Genomic DNA, 19,964 nt, shown 5'->3' with positions numbered 1-19,964 from the left:
CGGGGAATCTAAAACACGGGGGCACAGACTCAGGATAAGGGGCCGATCATTTAGAACTGAGGTGAGAAATTTCTTCACTCAAAGGGTTGTGAATCTTTGGAATTCTCTACCCCAGAGGGCTGTGGATGCTCCATTATTGAATATATTTAAGGCTAGATAGACAGATTTTTGGTGCCTCAGGGAATTAAGGGACATGGGGAGCAGGCAGGAAAATGGAGTTGAAGCCCAAGATCAGCCATGATGGTTTTGAATGGCAGAGCAGGCTCGATTGGCCATGTGGTTCGGTCCTGCTCTTATTTCCTGTGTTCTTATGAGGGTGAGAAATTATCACCGGCCCTGTTGAAGCACATCCCTCCCTAACTCACCCATCATAGCGTCCAGCTATATGTTGAACACCCAGCTTGCCTTTATTTCTAGTCCCCAGTTGGGCATATTATTTGAAGCATTTATCACTCCTGCTATGATGAAACTCTTGGTGTTGACATTCTCCTTCCCCCAGCTTGCTTGCAAGTAATCTGACAGCATAAAATATTAAAATGTATATATGGTAAAGAAGTTCACCTTTTTTTCACTTACAGCAGTGCTTGACATTCACTAATCTCTAAACCTTTAGGTTAAAACTTGTTGGTCTCCTCTGTATATGCTCCAATGCCATTGGAGCACTTTGTTATGCATTGTGCAGAATGCAGTACTGCATGAGCTCTGAGCAGTGCATTGTAAAGACTTGACCTTGGGTAGAACGTTTACAGCATTGAAATAGGTCTTAGGGGAGGGAGGTGGTGGCGGCATAGCGATATTGTCACTGGACCAGTAATCCAGAGACCCAGGATAATGCTCTGGGGAGCCGGGTTTGGATCCCACCACCACAGATGGTGGAATTTGAATTCAATAAAAATCTGATTCAATAACGTCCTTAAGGGGACATTGCCTACCTTAAGAGGAAGGAAATCTGCAATCCTTGCAGAGATGAAGCCCTGTCTTTACGTTGAGGATACCCTCCATCGTGTTGTGTGGCACTACCACTGTGCTAAATGGGGTAGATTTTGAACACATCTAGCAACTCAAGACTGGGCAACCATGAGGCACTGTGGACCATCAGCAGCAGCAGAATTGTACTCAACCAGCAGCATATCCCTCACTCTACCATTACCACCAAGCCAGGGGATCAACCTGGTTCAATGAAGAGTGCAGGAGGGCATGCCAGGAGTAGCATCAGGCATACCTAAAAATGAGGTGTCAAGCTGTGAAGCTACTTGTGTGCCAAGCAGCAAATGATAGACAGAGCTAAACGATTCCACAGCCAACAGACTTGTAGTCCTGCCGCATCCACTCGTCAATGGTGGTGGATAATTAAACAACTCACTGGAGGAGCAGGCTCCACAAATATCCCCATCCTGAATGATGGGAGAGCCCAGCACATCAGTGCAAAAGATAAGGCATTTGCAATGAACTGCGGCCAGAAGTGCCGAATGGATGATCCGTCTCGGCCTCCTCTAGAGGACCCCAGCATCTCAGATGCCAATCTGCAGCCAATTCGATTCACTCCGTGTGATATCAAGAAATGGCTGAAGGCATTGGATACTGCAAAGGCTATTGGCCCTGACAATATTCCAGCAATAGACTTGTGCTCCAGAATGTACTGCACCCCTAGCCAAGCTTTTCAGCACAGCTGGCATCTAGCCAGCAATGTGTAAAATTGCCCAGGGATGCCCTGTACAGGACAAATCCAACACTGCCAGTCACTGCCCCATCAGTCTACTCTCGATAATCAGTAAAGTAATGGAAGGGGTCATCAACAACGCTCTCAAGCGGCACCTGCTCAGCTATAACCTGCTCACTGGCACCCAGTTTGGGTTCCACCAGGGCCGCTCGACTCCTGACCTCATTACAGCCTTGGTTCAAACATGGACAAAAGAGCTGAACTGCATAGGTGAGGCGAGAGTCACTGCCCATGACATCAAGGCAGCATCTGTCCGAGTGTGGCATCGAGGAGCCCTAGCAAAATGAAGTTAATGGGAACTTGGGGGGTGGGAGCTGGGGGATGGGGAAAGCTCTCCACTGTTGGAGTCATACCTAGCACAAAAGGAAGATGGTTGTGGTTGTTGGAAGTCAGTCATCTCTGTTCCAGGGCATCACTGCAGGAGTTCCTCAGGGTAGTGTCCTAGGCCCAACCATCTTCAACTGCTTCATCAACGACCTTCCTTCCATCGGAAGGTCATAAGCAAGGATGTTCGGTGAAGATTGAACAATGTTCACCATTTGTGAATCCTCAGTTACTGAAGCAGTTCATGTCCAAATGCAGCAAGACCTGGACAATATCCAGGCCTGGGCTGACAACTGGCAAGTAACATTCATGCCCACAAGTGCCAGGCAATGACCATCTCCAACAGGAGAGAATCTACCCATTGCCCCTTGACATTCAATGGCATTACTATCACTGAATCCCCCACTATCAACATCCTTGGGTTTATCATTGACCAGAAACTGAACTGGACTTGCCATATAAATACTATGGCTGCAAGGGCAGGTCAGAGGCTCGAAATTCTGTAGCGAGTAACTCACCTCCTGACTCCCCAAAGCCTGTCCACCATCCACAAGGCACAAGTCAGGAGTGTAATGGAATATTCTCCACTTGCCTGGATGAGTGCAGCTCCAACAACGCTCAAGAAGCTTGACACCATCCAGGACAAAGCAGCCTGCTTGATTGGTATCACAAATATTCACTCCCTCCATCACTGATGCATAGTGGCAGCAGTGTTTACCACCTACGAGATGCATTGCAAGAACTCACCAAGGCTCCTTTGGGCAGCACCTTCTAAACCCACGACCGCTACCATCTAGAAGGACAAGGGCAGCAGATACATGGGAACACCGCCACCTGGAAGTTCCCCTCCAAGCCACTCACCATCCTGACTTGGAAATATATTGCTGTTCCTTCACTGTCGCTGGGTCAAAATCCTTGAACTCCCTTCCCAACAGCACTGTGGGTGTACCTACACCACATGGACTGTGGTGGTTCAATATGCCGGCTCACCACCACCTTCTCAAGGGCAATTAGGGATGGGCAATAAATGCTGGCCTAGCCGGCAACGCCCACATTCCACGAATGAATAAAAAAAATTGGTTCAACATGTCAGTGTTTATACTCCACACAAACCTTCTCCCATCCTTCTTCCTGTCACTCTAACAGAATAGCTTTCTATTCCATTACTTACCTAGCATGTACTTATCTAGCTTCCCGTAGAATCCATCTATCGTATTCACCTCAACTACTGCTTATGGAGGTGAATTCCATATTCTCTCCAATCTGAGTGAAGAAGTTTTTCCTCAATTCCCTATTAGATTCATTAGTGACTACCTTTGTAAACTTGATTTCTACTCTTTTGCCCATGAATCCCAGCATTTTTAGTTTTTCAGTTTGTTGTCAAACTGCCCATGTATTGAATATGAAGAAGTTTGGTATTGCTAATAATTGTGGCCTGCCTTGCAGCACTAATTCAGCGCCATTCTTTGTATTAGCTGGAGTATTTCCGAGTATCTTCATCGACATTTGCAGCCTTTTTGACATGGCAGTCTATTTAAAACCATGGGGCTAGCCATCTTCACTTTGCCCTATAAACCTTGCCCAATATGTATACATCATTGATGTCCTTATCAAACATTTTTTTGTAAACTTTCATCCTATAATAAACATTTAATTGGTGTTTTGAGCTGTATTTTGTATGAAGAGCTGTGTGCTGCCAGAAAATTCTTGAGAAAAAGGCCTGATTGAGTTCTCTGGCGGAACATGTATTTTTGGAAGCTGTTATGTGTAACCCTTAAGTGTATTTTATGGAAATCAACTCTACCTGTGCAGCATTTGTTTATATAAAAATGAAGACTGTTACTGAAGCCATAAGGTATGAGCAGTGTTCCAGCAGTAATTGCTAAGACTGGTCTGGAATTCAGAGGCATAATGTGTGTATAGATTAAACCACATTTATAGCTTAAACTAAATTTCCAGCAATGGTGAGTCTACATTTAACTCTGGCATCAATGTGACTTGGTTTCACGCTAGTGATGAAATGTCTTCCTTCTCACCCAGCTCACTCATGCCCAATGCAACTTGCATGGAAAATTCCTTGTTTCCTTTGAACAGAAATGTGTCCTTGTGAAAAAAGTAATCTCTGATCGCAAGGCCTGTATGAAAATCACATTTATTGTTCTGGGTAGCTGACAGGAATTTTACAATTCTTGGATCATTTTGGAATACATGACGAACCATTCAATATATTTTTCAAGGCAGAATAAACCATTAAATGGAGTTGCATTATTTACAGCCATACAATTAGTATTATTTGCTAACAGTCCAATGCAGAAGCTGAACCCAGTTCATTAATAGACAAAACAATTGGATAAGATTTTTTTGGAGCACTTGGATGCAGTCATTCTGAAACAAAAAAAAGCAGCAGTTTTATTTCTTGTCCAAACAAATAAGATATAGTTCTTGGGAGATTTAGATAGATCCATTGCAGAAAGCTGCTGTCTATCCAGCCAAAACCGACCTGGCACATGAGATGGGTGCATTACTCAAAAAATATAAACAATCCCGACCTGCAAAAGCAACAGCATCATCATGTTGGTTCTTAGTGTTTTATGCACACTGTTTGAACTGATACGCATGTCTCAATGGCATCTTGAAACTCAGTTCACCCTGTTTGGATTAGAGCAAAAGCAGACTGCTTAGTTGTGTAACAGTAATTGTTTCTTGTGGCACATTTAGAGTAACACACTGCAAGATTTTCATATTGAGGATACTTTATTGCTACAACAGTTTCTTATGCCATCTTACTCTTAGGCTTCTCCATTGGCTTTTAAATTAATGTGTAAGTTCTATTTTGAGTGTAATGTTTAAAACTTAGCTCAAGGGTGACAATGAATTAAACAAATTAACAACTCTGGATGAAGTATTACATTTTTTTGGTGCTAGTTTGATCTATTATTTTACACTTTTTAAGAAAAACAAATTTGGACTAATTTTAAAAATTAGCTTCTGGGCTTCTTATCTAAATTTTATTGGGTTTTCTCATCCCCATCACGTCCATTATTGTGTTCTGTTTTTGAAAGTGTATTTATAGTTACTAAAATACAACCTATTGCCATCTAGGCTGATGTTCCTTGTGCAAAGCTCACTAATTATTATTTTGTTGCAGGTTCAAATAACTCACCGCTTAACTTGATCAGTTCTTCAGACAAACCCGGAGCTGATCTTCTGAAAGTGGAATACATTAAGGTAGAGTTTTAAGCTACTTAACTCTTCAGAAAAATGGCATCTAAACACAAACTGCTTTCTAGGCCAGCTCCAGCCTACTTTAATATGACTAGGATAATCAAGTCCCATTTATACCAATTGCTGAATGAGCCCAGAAAATACTATGTTATAACATGCTTGGATTCGCGTGAGGTTTCCCATTGCCATGCTGTATAAAGTTAGATCAGGTTTGTTTTTCACCCCTTATTGCAAAAGTCCAGCATTGCTACAGATGGGGATCAGCCTAGGTGGATACTAGATAGACCATCAGAAATTTTAAACTTATTTTCTAATTCAGATTTCTTTTCTTGAGGCTTTTTTGAGAATTTCGGGTCTTTTGCAGGTGCCAACACCCGTTGATGAATTTGTAGGTTAGCATTTTGTAGCTTTCCTTTCCAGCGCAAAGATAGAGAGAAAAAAATGAAATCACCAACTGGGTCGTATAATTTATGGAAGGTGGCAGGGGGGGCAGCAAGGAAAGCCGTGCTTTTTTCAGGTGAGCTCCTGCCTGATGGTTTTGCCTTTGAATTGCGTAATATGTTTTATTGAAGGTTTGATGTCCTGAGCAAGACTCTTGGTGTCACGCTCTCATTCATAATGGGCAGACTGGACCTCCAATCCAGTGAAGAGTCAAAGGCCAATACAAAGCTCCACCCAGATTTGTTGGAGCCTTTGTGTGGCATCCCAGCAGCGCATGCCACAGTTGTTCCTCAAGTTATCTCATATAGAAAATTCACTGCACAGGAAACTTGAGAGCTCAAACAGATAGGTGCTCCTGGTTACCAAATTCACAGATGGTGGATCTAATTTAGCTTTCATGGTGTGCCATTAGGACCACTGATGAGGAGAGCCCATTGGCCAAAGAGCCAAATGCTGTTCAGCAGTTGGAAAACTGATCAGAACATTTGCTGTAGATCGTAGTTGTTTATTGAAGGTTTGCTCTCATGAGAAGCAGAAGTCCATAATTTTTTCATTGCTTTTGGCATAATTCCCATGGGAGAAATGTTAACTGCCATTGTAACTACCCTGAAGGGGAAGCAACTTTGATGTAGCATCAAGAAACTTTTAGAACATGTCAGATATCAAAGCATGAATGCTATTAAAGTGATGGGTATGAAAATCAAGAACATGGTCGACCCAACTGACAAACTAAAGTCTGAATTAACATCCAGCATTTTATGGCACTCCCCAGAGTTTGTTGATTTCATACCCAAAGCTGCAAGTCTTTTGGATCTCCTATGCCTCCCCTGCCACCCAATTTTACAGCACAAGCTGGGGATTAACTGTAGAAAATTGTGACCCTTCGCAGGAGAAGTCCCTGATGCATGGACCCTGTAATTGGAGATAAGCCCCAGGCTGGTCAGGTTGGACTAACAGCTGGTGCCAATCTTTGTGACTCAAGTTGTTGGTTGAGTACATCCTAACCAGGGAATGGGCTTCTACAGCAGATCATAGATGGTTGCAGCACAGAAGGAGTCTATTTGGCCTATCTTGTCTGTGCTAGCCTGTTGCAGGAGCAATTCCCACCTAGTGCCACTCCCCCGTCTTTTCCCTGTAGCCTGCACATTTTGCCTTTTCAGATAATGGTCCAGTTCCGTTTTGAATCTCTCAATTGAATCTGCCTGCACCACATTCTCAGGCAGTGCATTCCACATCCTCACCACTCACTGTATAACAAAGTTTTCCCTCATGTCACCATTGCTTTGTTTGCCAATTACCTTGAATCTGTGCCCTCTGGTTCTTGATCCTTCCACCAATGAGAGTGGTTTCTCCCTATCCACTCTGTCCAGACTGATGATTTTGAATATCTCTTTTAAATCTTCTCTCAGCCTTCTCTTCAGGAAGAAGTTTCGGCTTCTCCAATTTATCTACGTAACTGAAGTCTCTTATCCCTTGAACCATTCTCGTGAACCTATTCTGTACACGCTAATGCCTTCACATCCTTCCTAAAGTGTGGTGCCCAGAATTGGATGCAAAACCCCAGTTGAGGCTGAACCAGTATTTTATACAGGGTTAACATATCATCCTCGCTTTTGTACTCTGTGGCCTTGTTTATAAAGCCCAGGAGGCTCTATGCTTTATTGACTGCGCTCTAAACCTGTGCTGCTACCTTCAATGATTCATGCACATATACACCCGGGTTCCTCTGTTGCTGATATTTTGTAGCCACATTAAAGATGTAACCTGATTAATATGAGCTCTGAGTAATAAACTGATTCTTTTTATTCATTTGCGTGGGCATTGCTGGCTAGGCCAACATTTATTGCCCATCCCAAATTGCCCTCAAGAAGGTGGCGATGAGTTGCCTTCTTGAACACGGTGCTCTTATGTGGGGCGTTCCAGGGTTTTGACCCAGTGACAGTGAAGGAACGGCGATATACTTCCATGTCAGGATGGTGAGTGGCATGGAGGGGAACTTCCAGGTGGTGGTGTTCCCATCTATCTACCACCCATGTCCTTCTAGATTTGTAGAGGTCACAGGTTTGGAAGGCGTTGTCAAAGGAGCCTTGGTGAGTTTCTGCAGTGCATCTTGTAGATGGTATACACACTGCTGTTACTGTTCATCAGTGGTGGAGGGAGTGAATGTTTGTGGAAGGGGCGTCAATCAAGCGGGTTGCTTTGTCCTGGATGGTGTCAAGCCTCTTGAGTGTTGTTGGAGCTGCACTCATCCAGGAAAGTGGAGAGTATTCCATCACACTCTTGACTTGTGCCTTGTAGATGGTGGACAGGCTTTGGGGAGTCAGGAGGTGAGTTACTCACCGCAGAGTTGTAGCCTGCTCTTCTGGCCACAGTATTTATATGGCTAGTCCAGTACAGCTTCTGGTAAATGGTAACCCCCAGGATGTTGATAGTGGGGGATTCAGTGATGGTAATGCCATTTAATGTCAAGGGACAATGGTTAGATTCTCTCTTGTTAGAGATGGTCATTGCCTGGCACTTGTGTGGTGTGAATGTTACTTACCAGTTGTCAACCCAAGCCTGGATATTGTCCAGGTCTTGCTGCATTTGGACATGGACTGCTTCAGTATCTGAGGAGTCGCGAATGGTGCTGAACATTGTGCAATCATTAGCGAACATCCCCACTTCCGATCACCTGATGGAAGGAAGGTCATTGATGAAGCAGCTGAAGATGGTTGGGCCTAAGACACTACCCTGCGGAACTCCTGCAGTGATGTCCTGGAACTGAGGTGACTGACCTCCAATCACCACAACCATCTTCCTTTTGTGCTAGGAATGACTCCAACCAGTAGAGAGTTTTTCCCCTGATTTTCATTGACTACTTTTGCTCGGGCTCCTTGATAACATACTCGGTTAAATGCTGCCTTGATGTTAAGGGCAGTCACTCTCACCTCATCTCTGGAGTTCAGCTGTTTTGACGATGTTTGAACCAAGGCTGTAATGAGGTCAGGAGCTGAGTGGCCCTGGAGGAACCCAAATTGAACGTCAGTGAGCGGGTTATTGCTGAGCAAGTGCTACGTGAAATCATTGTCGATGACCTCTTCCATCGTTTCGCTGATGATCAAGAGTAGACTCATGGGGCGGTAATTGGCTGGGGTGGATTTATCCTGCTTTTTGTGTGCAGGACACACCTGGGCAATTTTCCACATTGTCAGGTAGATGCCAATTTTGTAGCTGTACTGGAACAGCTTGGCTAGGGGCGAGGCATATTCTGGAGCATAAATCTTCAGTACTATTGCCAGAATGTTGTCAGGGCCCATAGCCTTTGCAGTATCCTTTGCCTTCAGCCGTTTCTTGATATCACGTGTGTGACGAAAGTATAATAATTTTCATAATATTTTTCTGGCTTATTGTGAAGAAGGTTTATAGGGGTAAGCATAGTTGAGCCTGTCTGTCTGATTTAATACATTTGGAGTCAAGTAGACTGCAACTTGCAATCATCAAAAGAAGCTAGGTGATTGACATGGTAATGAGTAAACATGGATGCTGGCTCAGCGTGTAAGGTGTGAAGGGAATTTGCATTTTTAGATAAATGAAGGGATTATTTGGATTTCAAAGGGATTTTAGTCTGTTTATAACTAGCCAGATAAGCAAGGCTAAGGAGTGTGTTTATTTTTCCCAAAGGTTACTGACAATATTGTCAACATGAAAGTTTTTATATAATGAGGAAGATACAGTTTCAAAAACATATGGAACAACAGAATTTACATTTTACAAAGAGAGAAGCATATATAAAGGAGAATGAAAGGCTATATGGGAGAAGTCCATGTAAGATTTAACAGGAGTGTGCGAATTAGCCTTATTGAAGCCTCCAGCCATTTGTGCATAAGCCTGCTATTTAACAAAACTGAATTTGTGGAAAAGCCATTTGGAATTCCACTGTCAAGTGGGTATTGTGTTAACTTGCTAGTTCTGTTTTAAATCTAAAATCTATTTTGGATTGTTGCCTTAAAGGGGTTGTACTGGGGGTCAGATTAATTAGGAATTTTAGGATTAATTTTGTTGGCATGTAATTGTAGTCTTATGTGCTTGAAACTTTTTATTTTGTTAATAAATATTTTAATTTTTAAAAAATCTCTAAAGGTCTTGGTGAACTTGTTACTCAATTCGGTGCACACATCTCGTAATAAATACAAATTGCAAAACATTGTGATAGCGTGACTAAGCTTCCCTTGTGAATTTGGTCTGCCTGGCACATCTCATCTGCCATGTCATAATACGTGGAGTGAGTTGAGCTGGCTAAAGACTGGCATCTGTGATGCTGGCGACCTCTGGAGAAGGCCAAGCTGGATCATTCATTCAGCACTTCTGGCTGAAGATGGTTGAAAATGCTTCAGCCTTATCTTTTGCACTAATGTGCTGGGCTCCCCCACCGTTGAGGGTGGGGATGTTTGTGCAAGATGTTCACACTCCTATATATTATCCAACTAATGTACCCAAGGGATCAGTTAGCACCCATGGACATAAAATAAACAAGTTCTCCCTTTTGTGTGTTGGGAGAATGAATACACAAGAATAAAGCCATGTAAATTGTAATATTTGTAGGGAAATGAGGAAGAAGCAGGAGAGTAGGATTAATTGGCTATCTCTTTCAAAGAGCTGACTGCTTTTACTTTCCATGTAACTTGATATGTGTATAACTTCCATAACTTTTTGTTTGCAGGCAGATCGAAATGGACCACATTTCAAAAGTACTTATGACAGTACTGAACAGAAACTGAGGGTAAATAATGTACAACATACTATATTGGAAATGTATTAAATGCATATCTGTTCATTACTCTTTCTGCCAACTACACTGTACCAAGTCCACTTGCACCCCTTTTGAGTTTCATACATTTCCTGCACTTCACTCTGGTTTCTCCTCTGGATGAGAGCAAGAGTTTTTACATTACATAGCATGAGCTCTTAATGGAGATGTTCGGTTAAAAGGAACCTTTACTAGGGTGTGGATTTATTTGTTTTATGTAGTAGAAGTTGTAATATATTTGCTGTTTGAGGCACACTTACTATCAGTAGTACAACCAATGCCTTACAAAGTTATCTTCAGACAAGGTTTTTGTACTTAATTCCGGTTTCATGTAGATCTTAAAATCAATTACCTCTGTGCGAAAAGCATAATTTCTAATAATTTGGAGGAGCTTTGGGTATTATTGGGGGTTAAGAGAAAAATAGAAGCAAAAAAAATTACAACTTCTCTACAAATAATGATGGAATTTCTAAACTCAGTCTCCATGACTGAGCTTCTTTAACTTCCTTGGGCCATGCATCAGAAAATTCTCTCCCAGCTTCTCTGATTGAGACATAGGACCCTGTGAAATCTCTATCACTGACTGGTGGTGTGGTTTCCTGAGTGGTTCAGCTCTCGGGCCAGCCTAAAGTCCCTCTCAATGTAAGACATCACTGGAGCATCCTTGAAGAACGTGAAATCCAACATGGGTGCTTGACACTGGCAGAAAAGTTCACGTTTTCAGTATTATAAAGGGAAATAGTTGGGAGAAAAGTACTCCTCTCTCTCTCTCTCTCTTTTTCTCCCTCCACCTCCTGCCTCAGCAACTTTCCTTATTTCTTTAATTACACACACTGTCATGGTTAGTGTTTTTAATAATTGACTAAGTGTAGCTGGAATGATTGCCGGAAAACTGACCATGGGTGTCTTGAAGAACTTTTATGGCCTACAATCATTCCAGAGTGCACCTTTTGCTGGGTGGCCCTCGGCCCGTGTGCCCCTCTGTCATGTTCTCTCACTTGCTTACTTATTCAGGAGTGACTTCCTTTGACCAGTCATATATAGTGGTAATTTCAGAATTTTCATCTGCTGTAGTCATTTCCTCTTCATTCAGCACCCCCACACTCTGGGCATTACTCCAGGCCTGTGTTGGTTTGAGTATTTCTGCTGTTGCTGCTTTTCCTTCAGATCAGTGTGTTGGTATCCTGTTGGTTGACACCATCATGTAGAACTGCCTGACAGCTTGTGTATTTAATCATGAAGTTTTTTTCTTGCTTGACAGTATTTCATAGCTTGAGGTTTACTTAGGTGTGCCATTGTATCTTTCCCTGCTCACCCTCTCCTGTTCCTGTACCAACTAGTTGTATCGGAACATCCTTGGAACATCCTGTAGTTATCCATGTGACATGCCCTCCCAGCCCAGCAGTGCTTAATATCAGCCTGATCTCAATTTCTCTGGTTGGAACATGCATAATTTTGCTTTCCACTTGGTGAGCATGATAGTCCTCAGGTTGTCAAGGTGAAACCCTCAAGCTACTGATTGTGATAGTGGTAACACTGTCAGAACTCATGCCCCAATGAATGAAGATAACAATTCTATTATTTTTCTTTGTTCTGTGCTGAACTCCTTTTGTCATCTTCAGTCTTGATGACTCGAATACTTCTCGTTGGTGTTCCGTTCTCTCTTCTCCATAAATTCCAACTTTTCCAAAACTCTAAATGGAATCTGCCTTGTGTGAATCCTGTTCTCCTATACCTCTGTTCTTGGTGACCTACACTTGCTCTCCATCTGCCATGCAATATATTCAAAATCCTTGTCTTTATTTACATCTCTTCAGACCTTTTCTCCCCCCCCCACCCCAAGAATGCTTCTTTCCTCTCACCTTGACATTTCTCCCCCTGTTTTCTGGCACAGTATTATTGGCAGAGCTTTTTAATTACTCTTTTTGAAACCCCCTTCCTAATCCCTTTCATCTCTCTCTATCTGTTAAAACCTCTTTAAAATCATGAACGCCTTGTGGTCACCTCTCCCCTCCTGGCTCATTATCTGTTTTATTCCAGCTATTTCTGAAGCACCTTGGGAAATTTCTTTACACTAAAGGTGCTATGTAAATGAAATTTGTAGTAATTGTGGAAGTTGAACTGCCCAAGAACACCAAATGATCATTCCATGGTATTCATTTTTCATCTTCGCACACTTGTTTCGCAGGTTTGTTCAGAAAATATCATTTATATCATCTGACACTTGAATAAATGAACCTTGAGTTTAAATCAATTCCAAGTTGCTTTTCTCTACTTCACCCATTTAGATTTTTTTCCAAATAATATTTTGATTATGAATATCTTTCAAGTAGTGTCTCCAAACAGTTTGTTGTGGAGCAGTACCTGATCACTTTCATTATGTGTACATCTGGAACGTTTGGATGAAATTATAATTCATTTCGATCAGACTCATGAACACTCAGGAAGTAAATGGAGCTGGTTACTATTGACATATATTGCTGCAGGGAGCTGAGATTAAATTATATTTTAATTATCTTTCTACTTGCAGTTCTGTGTCCCAGCCTCTGAAGCTGTGCTGGTTCCTCTCTACTCCCTTTCTCTTTTCATAATATGTAGCCAATGCTGCACAGCGTCCTTGCACTGTGCTCTTACTAAAGTTTTACATAAGTTCACTCTTCCATCTCTGCACCTTATGCCATAAACCCAGGAGGCTATCATTTTTTTTAATGGCCTTTTCCACTAGAGGTGCTGCTTTTTATGTCTTGTGACTCTGAACCCCAAAATGCCTCTGCTCTTAGATGTCATAGAGTTTACAGCGTAGAAAGAGGCCCTTCGGCCCATCGTGTCCACACCAGTCATCAAGTCCCTATCCACTCTAATCCCATTTTCCAGCACTTGGCCTGTAGTCTTGTATGCTATGGCATTTCAAATGTTCATCTAAATACCACTTAAATGTTGTCAGGGTTCCCACCTCTACCTTTCAGGCAGTGAGTTCCAGATACCTCCCCGACCCTTTGGGTGGAAAACATTTTCCTCAAATCCCCTCTAAACCTCCTGCCCCTTACCTTAAATCTATGCCTGCTGGTTATTGACCCCTCCGCTAAAGGGAAAAGCTTCTTCCTATCTGCCCTATCTATGCCCCTCATAATTTTGTACACCTCAATCAGGTCCCCCTCAGCCTTCTCTATTCCAAGGAAAACAACCCCAGCATATCTAATCTCTCTTCATAGCTGAAATGCTCCAGCCCAGGCAACATCCTGGTGAAACTTCTCTGCACCCTCTCTAGTGCAATCACATCCTTCCTATAGTGTGGCGACCAGAACTGCACACAGTTCTGCACACTCCTGATGTGGCCTAACCAAAGTTTTATACTGCTCCATTGTAACCTCCTGTATTCATTGCTCTTGTATTCATTGCCTTGACCAATAAAAGCGAGTATTCAGTATGCCGCCTTAACCGTCTTATCTACCTGTGCTGCTGCCTTCAAGGACCTATGGACAAGCACACCAAAGTCCATTTGATCCTCTGTACCCCTAGGGTCCTACCATTCATCCTGTATTCCCCTGCCTTGTTAGTCCTCCCAAAATGCATCTCACTTTTCAGGATTAAATTCCATTTGCCACTGTTCTGCCCATCTAACCAGCCCTCTATATCATCCTGTAGTCTAAGGCTTTCCTCCTTGCTATTTACCACACCACCAACTTTTGTGTCATCTGTGAACTTGCTGATCATAGCTCCTGCATTCATGTCTAGACTATTAATGTACACTACAAACAGCAAGGGACTCAGCACCAAATCCACTGGACACAGGTGTCCAGTCACAAAAACAGCCTTCAATCATCACCCTCTGTCTCCTGCCACTAAGCCAATTTTGGATCCAGTTTGCCAAGTTGCCCTGGATCACATGGGCTCTTACCTTCTTGACCAGTCACCCATGCAAGACCTTGTCAAAAGCCTTACTGAAGTCCATGTAGACTACATCAACTGCACTACCCTCATCTACACACATAGTCACTTCCTCAAAAAATTCAAACAAATTTGTTAGACATGGTCTTCCCCCTGACAAAGCCATGCTAACTGTCCTTGCTTAATCCTTGCCTCTCCAAGTGGAGATTAATTCTGTCCCTCAGAATTTGTTCCAAAAGTTTCTCTACCACTGATGGACTCACTAGCCTATAGTTTATCCCTACCACCCTTCTTGAGTAATGGTACCACGTTCGCTGTCCTCCAGTCCTTTCACACCTCTCCTGTGGCCAGAGAGGATTTGAAAATTAATGTCGGGGCCCCTGCAATCTCCTCCCTGACCCCGCACAGCAGCCTGGGATACATCTCATCTGGGCCCTGGGGATTTATCCACTTTCAAACCCTCTAAAACTCCTAATACCTCCTCCCTCTCCATGCTAATTTGTTCAAGTATATCACAGTCCCCCTCCCTGATTTCTATACTATTTCTAGGACTTTATTCCTTGGAGCGTAGAAGAATGAGGGGAGATTTGATAGAAGTTTACAAAATTGTGAGGGGTATAGACAGAGTAAATGCGAGTAGGCTCTTTCCACTTCGATTAGGAGAAATAAACACGAGAGGGCATGGCTTTAGGGTGAAAGGGGAAAGGTTTAGGGGGAACTTCTTCACTCAGAGGGTGGTGAGAGTGTGGAATGAGCTACCATCTGACGTGGTAAATGCGGGCTCACTCTTAAGTTTTAAGAATAAATTAGATACATGGATGGGAGAGGTCTGGAGGGTTATGGACTAGGTGCAGGTCAATGGGACTAGCGGAATAATATTTCAGCACAGACTAGAAGGGCCGAATGGCCTGTTTTCTGTGCTGTAGTGTTCTATGGTTCTATACCTACATCACCCTTCCCTATAGTGAATACAGATGCAAAGTACTCTTTTAAAACCTCACCTGTGTCTTCCGGCTGCCCACATAGATTGCCACTTTGGTCCCTAATGGGCCCTCCTACGTCCCTGGTTACCCTCTTGCCCATAATCTACTTATAAAACGCCTTTGGATTTTCCTTTATTTTACCTGCCAGTGTTTTTTCATGCCCCTTCTTTGCTCTTGCAATTTCTTCTTTAAGTAACCCCCTGCGCTTTCTATACTCCCCTAGGGCTTCTGCAGTTTTGAGCCCTCGGCATCTCCCATGAATTTCCCTTTTTTTCCTTATCCAGTCCTGCACATTCTTCGACATCCTCGGTTTTCTGGATTTATTGGTCCCACCCTTCACCTTTATGGGAATAAGCTGGCCCTGCAGTCTCACTATTTCCTTTTTGAATGACTCCCACAGGTCTGATGTAGATTTTTGCTACAAGTTGCTGCTCTCAGTCCACTTTGGCCAGATCCTGTCTTATCATATTAAAATGGCCTTCCCCTAGTTCAGAACCTTCGTTTCGTGCCCACCTTAGCCCTTTTCCATAACTAGCTTAAACCTCACTGAGTTTATGGTTGCTATCACTGAAATGCTCCCCCACTGACACTTATACCCTTGCCTGGCTTCGTTCCCTAAAATTAGATCCAGCACCGCCCCCTCCCTTGTAGGACTCCCTACGTGTTGGCTTAAAAAGCTCTTCTGGATACATTTTAAGAATTCTGCACCCTTTACACTTTTCACCATTTGCCTATCCCAGTTAATATTGGGGGAGTTGAAATCCCCTACTATTATTGCCCTATTAATTTTACACTTCTCTGAGATTTGCCTACATATCTGCCCTTCTATCTCTCCTTGACTGTTTGGGGGTCTATAGTACACCCCCAGTAGTATAATTGCCCCCTTTTTGTGTTTAAGTTCTACCCATATGGCCTAATTTGAGGAACCTTTTAAGATGATATCCCTCCTTATTGCAGTAATTGACTCCTTGATCAATATTGCAACACCACCTCCTGTTTTACACCAGCGCCCCCTCCCCGTCTCACCTGAAGATTCTATACCCTGGAATATTGAGCTGCCAGTCCTGCCCCTCCCTCTACCATGTCTCTGTGATAGCAATGATATCATATTCCCATGTGTACATCAACACCCTCAACTCATCTGCCTTACTCGCAAGACTCCTTACATTAAAATAAATGCCATCGAGCCTTGCCATGCTCCCTTGTGTCTTAACTTGACTATATATGCTCTGCCTTTCAGACTGACTTGATTTTTTTATTCTATACTTATCTGTGCATCACCCCCTACTATATCTCCACCCCATAACCCATCCCCCTGCCAAATTAGTTTAAACCCTCACCAAAAGCACTGGAAACCTCCCCCCCCCCCCCCCCCCCCCCCCGTCCGGCAAGGATGTTGGTCCCGTTCCGGTTTAGGTGCAACCCTTCGGACTTGTACAGGCCCCACCTTCACCAGAAATGGAGCCAGTGACCCAGGAATCTAAAGCTCTCCCTCCTGCACCAACTCTTCAGCCAGGCACTCATCTACTCTTTCCGCCTATTCCTATACTCACTAGCATGTGGCACCAGGTGTAATCCAGAGATTACAACCTTTGAGGCCCTGCTTTTCAATCTGCAACCTAGCTCCCAAAATTCTTGTTGAAGGGGCTCATCCCTCTTTCTACCTATGTCGTTGGCACCAATGTGAACCACGGTCTCTGACTGTTCGCCCTCCCCCTTCAGAATGCCCTTCAGCCGTTCAATGATATCTTTGACCCTGGCCCCAGGGAGGCAACACACCATCCTGGAATCACATCTGCGGCCGCAGAAACGCCTGTTTGTACCCCTCGCTATTGAGTCTCCTACCATTATTGCTCTTTCTCTCTTTCTCCTCCCCTCTTGTGCAGCTGAGCTCTGGCTGCACTCCCCAGAGGAACCATTGCTCTCACCGTTTTCCAACACAGAAGAACTGTTCTTGAGTGAGTTGCACTCTGGGGCTTTCCTGACGACCTGCCTGCCTCCCTCCTTTTGACTGGTGGTCACCCATTCCTCCTTTGACTGCACTTCCTTAAGCTGCGGGGTGACTGCGTCTAAAAACGTGTTATCCATGTGATTCTCAGTCTTGCGGATGCACTGCTGTGCCTCCAGCTGACGATCAAGCTCCGAAAACCAGCGCTCAAGCTGGTCAAACGGCACTTCCTGCAGATGTGTTCAACCAGACTTACCACATTCTGCAGGCCATGCAACACATTGGGACTGAGCTCCCCTGCCATACCTTTCATTATAATACTCTTACCCTAAATTTAAGCCAAGTAGAAATTTATTTAAGTTTCTTTCTTTTGTTTTAAAAAAGATCTGCCCCGAAGTGTGGCTGTTTAAACTGCCCCGCCTCTACATCACTCAACCTCCCCCGTCTTTAATCCAAACATGCTGATATTAAATTCCACCTGCTGCCTTCTTGCCCATCTCGCAACTTATTCCTTGCAGTTTCCAATGGAATTATTAATCCGAGCTTCTGTTTTAGCATCAGGTGCTATTTGGACACCATTCTCTCTAATCCTAGATCCGCATCCATGATGCATACAATGAACAGAAGTGATCCAGAACCGAAATCTGTTCCTTTTCCTGCTTCCAGCCATTCCTGAGAAAGTGTCCTTAACTGCTCCTCCCTTCCTTCCTTCTAACCAGCTTTTAATCCCCTTTGCTACCCTTGCCCCAACTCCATAGTCTTTAATCTTTAATAGTCTTCACGCGTTCATTAAAAATAAGTGGATTTGAGCTTGGAAGTGTTTTGACAGGTACGGCACTCTATAAATTTGGATGTCTCGCTTCAGTTGCTTTTTTTTCTTGGAAGCTTTCTCATGAGTTTGTTTAGAAGATTGCACTACTTTTTCATCATTTTTTTTTAATTGGAGGATTATTTGAAAGCACTTGAAATTGTATTTGACCTGTTCAACTTGATTGCCGACTTGAGTTTTTAGCCTACAAATAGAAGCCAAGTATATTTTTAATCTAAAATAAAAACAAAAATTGCTGGAAAAACTCAGCAAGTCTGGCAGCATCTGTGGAGAGAGAAACAGTTAACGTTTCGAGTCTGTATGACTCTTCTTTGGATTTCATACTGTTTATAAGAGGGAGTGGAACAGCTGGAGCAAAATAAAAGTTCAGAGATAGGTGGGAGCTGTGGAGAAATTTGACAAAGATGTCATGGACACAAGACAAAGGCTGCATTAATGGTAGTGTTAAAGACTAAAGAAGGTGCTGATAGTGGCACAAAGGTGAGGTTGCAGAATGTGTTAATAGCAGAACAAGGGTCAGCGCTCTGTGAAAGCAAAACATAGAAACAAGTGACAGATGGCCTAGTGGGGCAGGTGGTGTTGGGGAAAAAGGATTTTAAAAAAAAGAAAGAAATATGAAAAATGGGGTAAAGATGGAGGAAACAGTTCATGGCCTGAAGTTGTTGAACTCAATATTATGTCCAGAAGGCTGTAACTGGCAGATGAGATGCTGTTCCTCCAGTTTGCGTTGGGTTTCACTGGAACATTGCAGGACAGACATGTGGGTATGAGAGCAAGATGGTGTGTTGAAATGGCAAGTGACAGGAAGGTCTGGATCGTGCTTGAGGCCTGAGTGAAGGCGTCCTGAAAAATGTATTTTTAATCTGCACTGCATCATGTCACTCTTCTCTTTAACAGGTTCCCACAACCAGTTCTAAGGCTAAGGTTCTCTATATAATGAGCACTTAATTTATTTTTGGATTATTTCCTATATACTGCCTTAAGCTTATTTTTAGATGTTTATACTTTGGTGTTTCCTCTTAATTTCTCATCATATTTGTACTGCAGTGAAGTTGTGCAGTCAAGTGGAATCATGCAAAATAATGAAACTCCTTTTTTTTTTGATGTCAGATTGCCTTCTCTTCCCTTGATCTGATCCTGCATTCTCAAGCCTTACTTTCAGCCATGAACTTTATGGCAGCTGTGTTTCCATCAAGTAACCTTGAGAAGGATCGTGAAGCAAAGCCAAGCACAGACCACGCAAAGGAGACTTCGATAAAAGCAGGTAGGTTAGTAAGAAGGGAAGCTGAATAGTGTCTTGAATTAAAAGTGCACGTGTTTTTGATCAACTTTTAGTTTTCGTCCTGCATTGTTTTTTTGTTGCTTCGTATTTGCAGAAATAATCCATAAATTAGAGAAAGATTTGAGCAGTTTGCTTTATATAGTGAAATGTAAATGTGCCTTTCGTGTTTGTTATATTCTGCTGTGAACAGTGGAATCTTTCCCCACAGCGGATTGTAAGCAGAGTCGCTATTAAGCTCAGTTCTGTTGCTACTCGAATCCTTTCGTATGTTAAGTATTTTGGAGGTACAGATTGAATTATCTTTAGGATAATGTTTCATTGAGAGTATCTTATAAAGTGGTATCACATCACCTACAATGAGACGTGATTCACCTTTGAAGCATACTTCCTTGAATGTTGGCCTGTACCCTGCATACAGGTAAGGATTATAGAGCCATTTCCCCTTCCATCAGCATTTGATGGTGCAGACAATTATAGATGATCTGTTTCCAGAGGGAATTGCAATTTGAGCTGCACCGTATAAATGCAACTTCAG

The 19,964-nt window shown here is 43.0% G+C and overlaps 1 protein-coding gene across 2 annotated transcripts in view; it reads left to right on the top strand.

Moving 5' to 3' along the window:
- The window catches only part of vps13c (vacuolar protein sorting 13 homolog C), a 350,466-nt gene that overhangs the window by 187,971 nt on the left and 142,531 nt on the right, over positions 1–19,964 (top strand). For both annotated transcript variants that reach the window (XM_078532613.1, XM_078532615.1), the window contains 3 exons: positions 5,193–5,272; positions 10,413–10,472; positions 19,258–19,411. In XM_078532613.1, coding sequence (XP_078388739.1) covers positions 5,193–5,272; positions 10,413–10,472; positions 19,258–19,411 — 294 coding nt within the window. The remainder of the gene's footprint in view (positions 1–5,192; positions 5,273–10,412; positions 10,473–19,257; positions 19,412–19,964) is intronic.

The sequence above is a fragment of the Cetorhinus maximus genome, chromosome 30 (assembly GCF_964194155.1).
Source record: "Cetorhinus maximus chromosome 30, sCetMax3.hap1.1, whole genome shotgun sequence".
In the NCBI taxonomy this organism is placed as follows: domain Eukaryota; kingdom Metazoa; phylum Chordata; class Chondrichthyes; order Lamniformes; family Cetorhinidae; genus Cetorhinus; species Cetorhinus maximus.
Note: the sequence above shows the minus strand (reverse complement) of the source record. Positions and strands in the feature narration are given on the sequence as shown.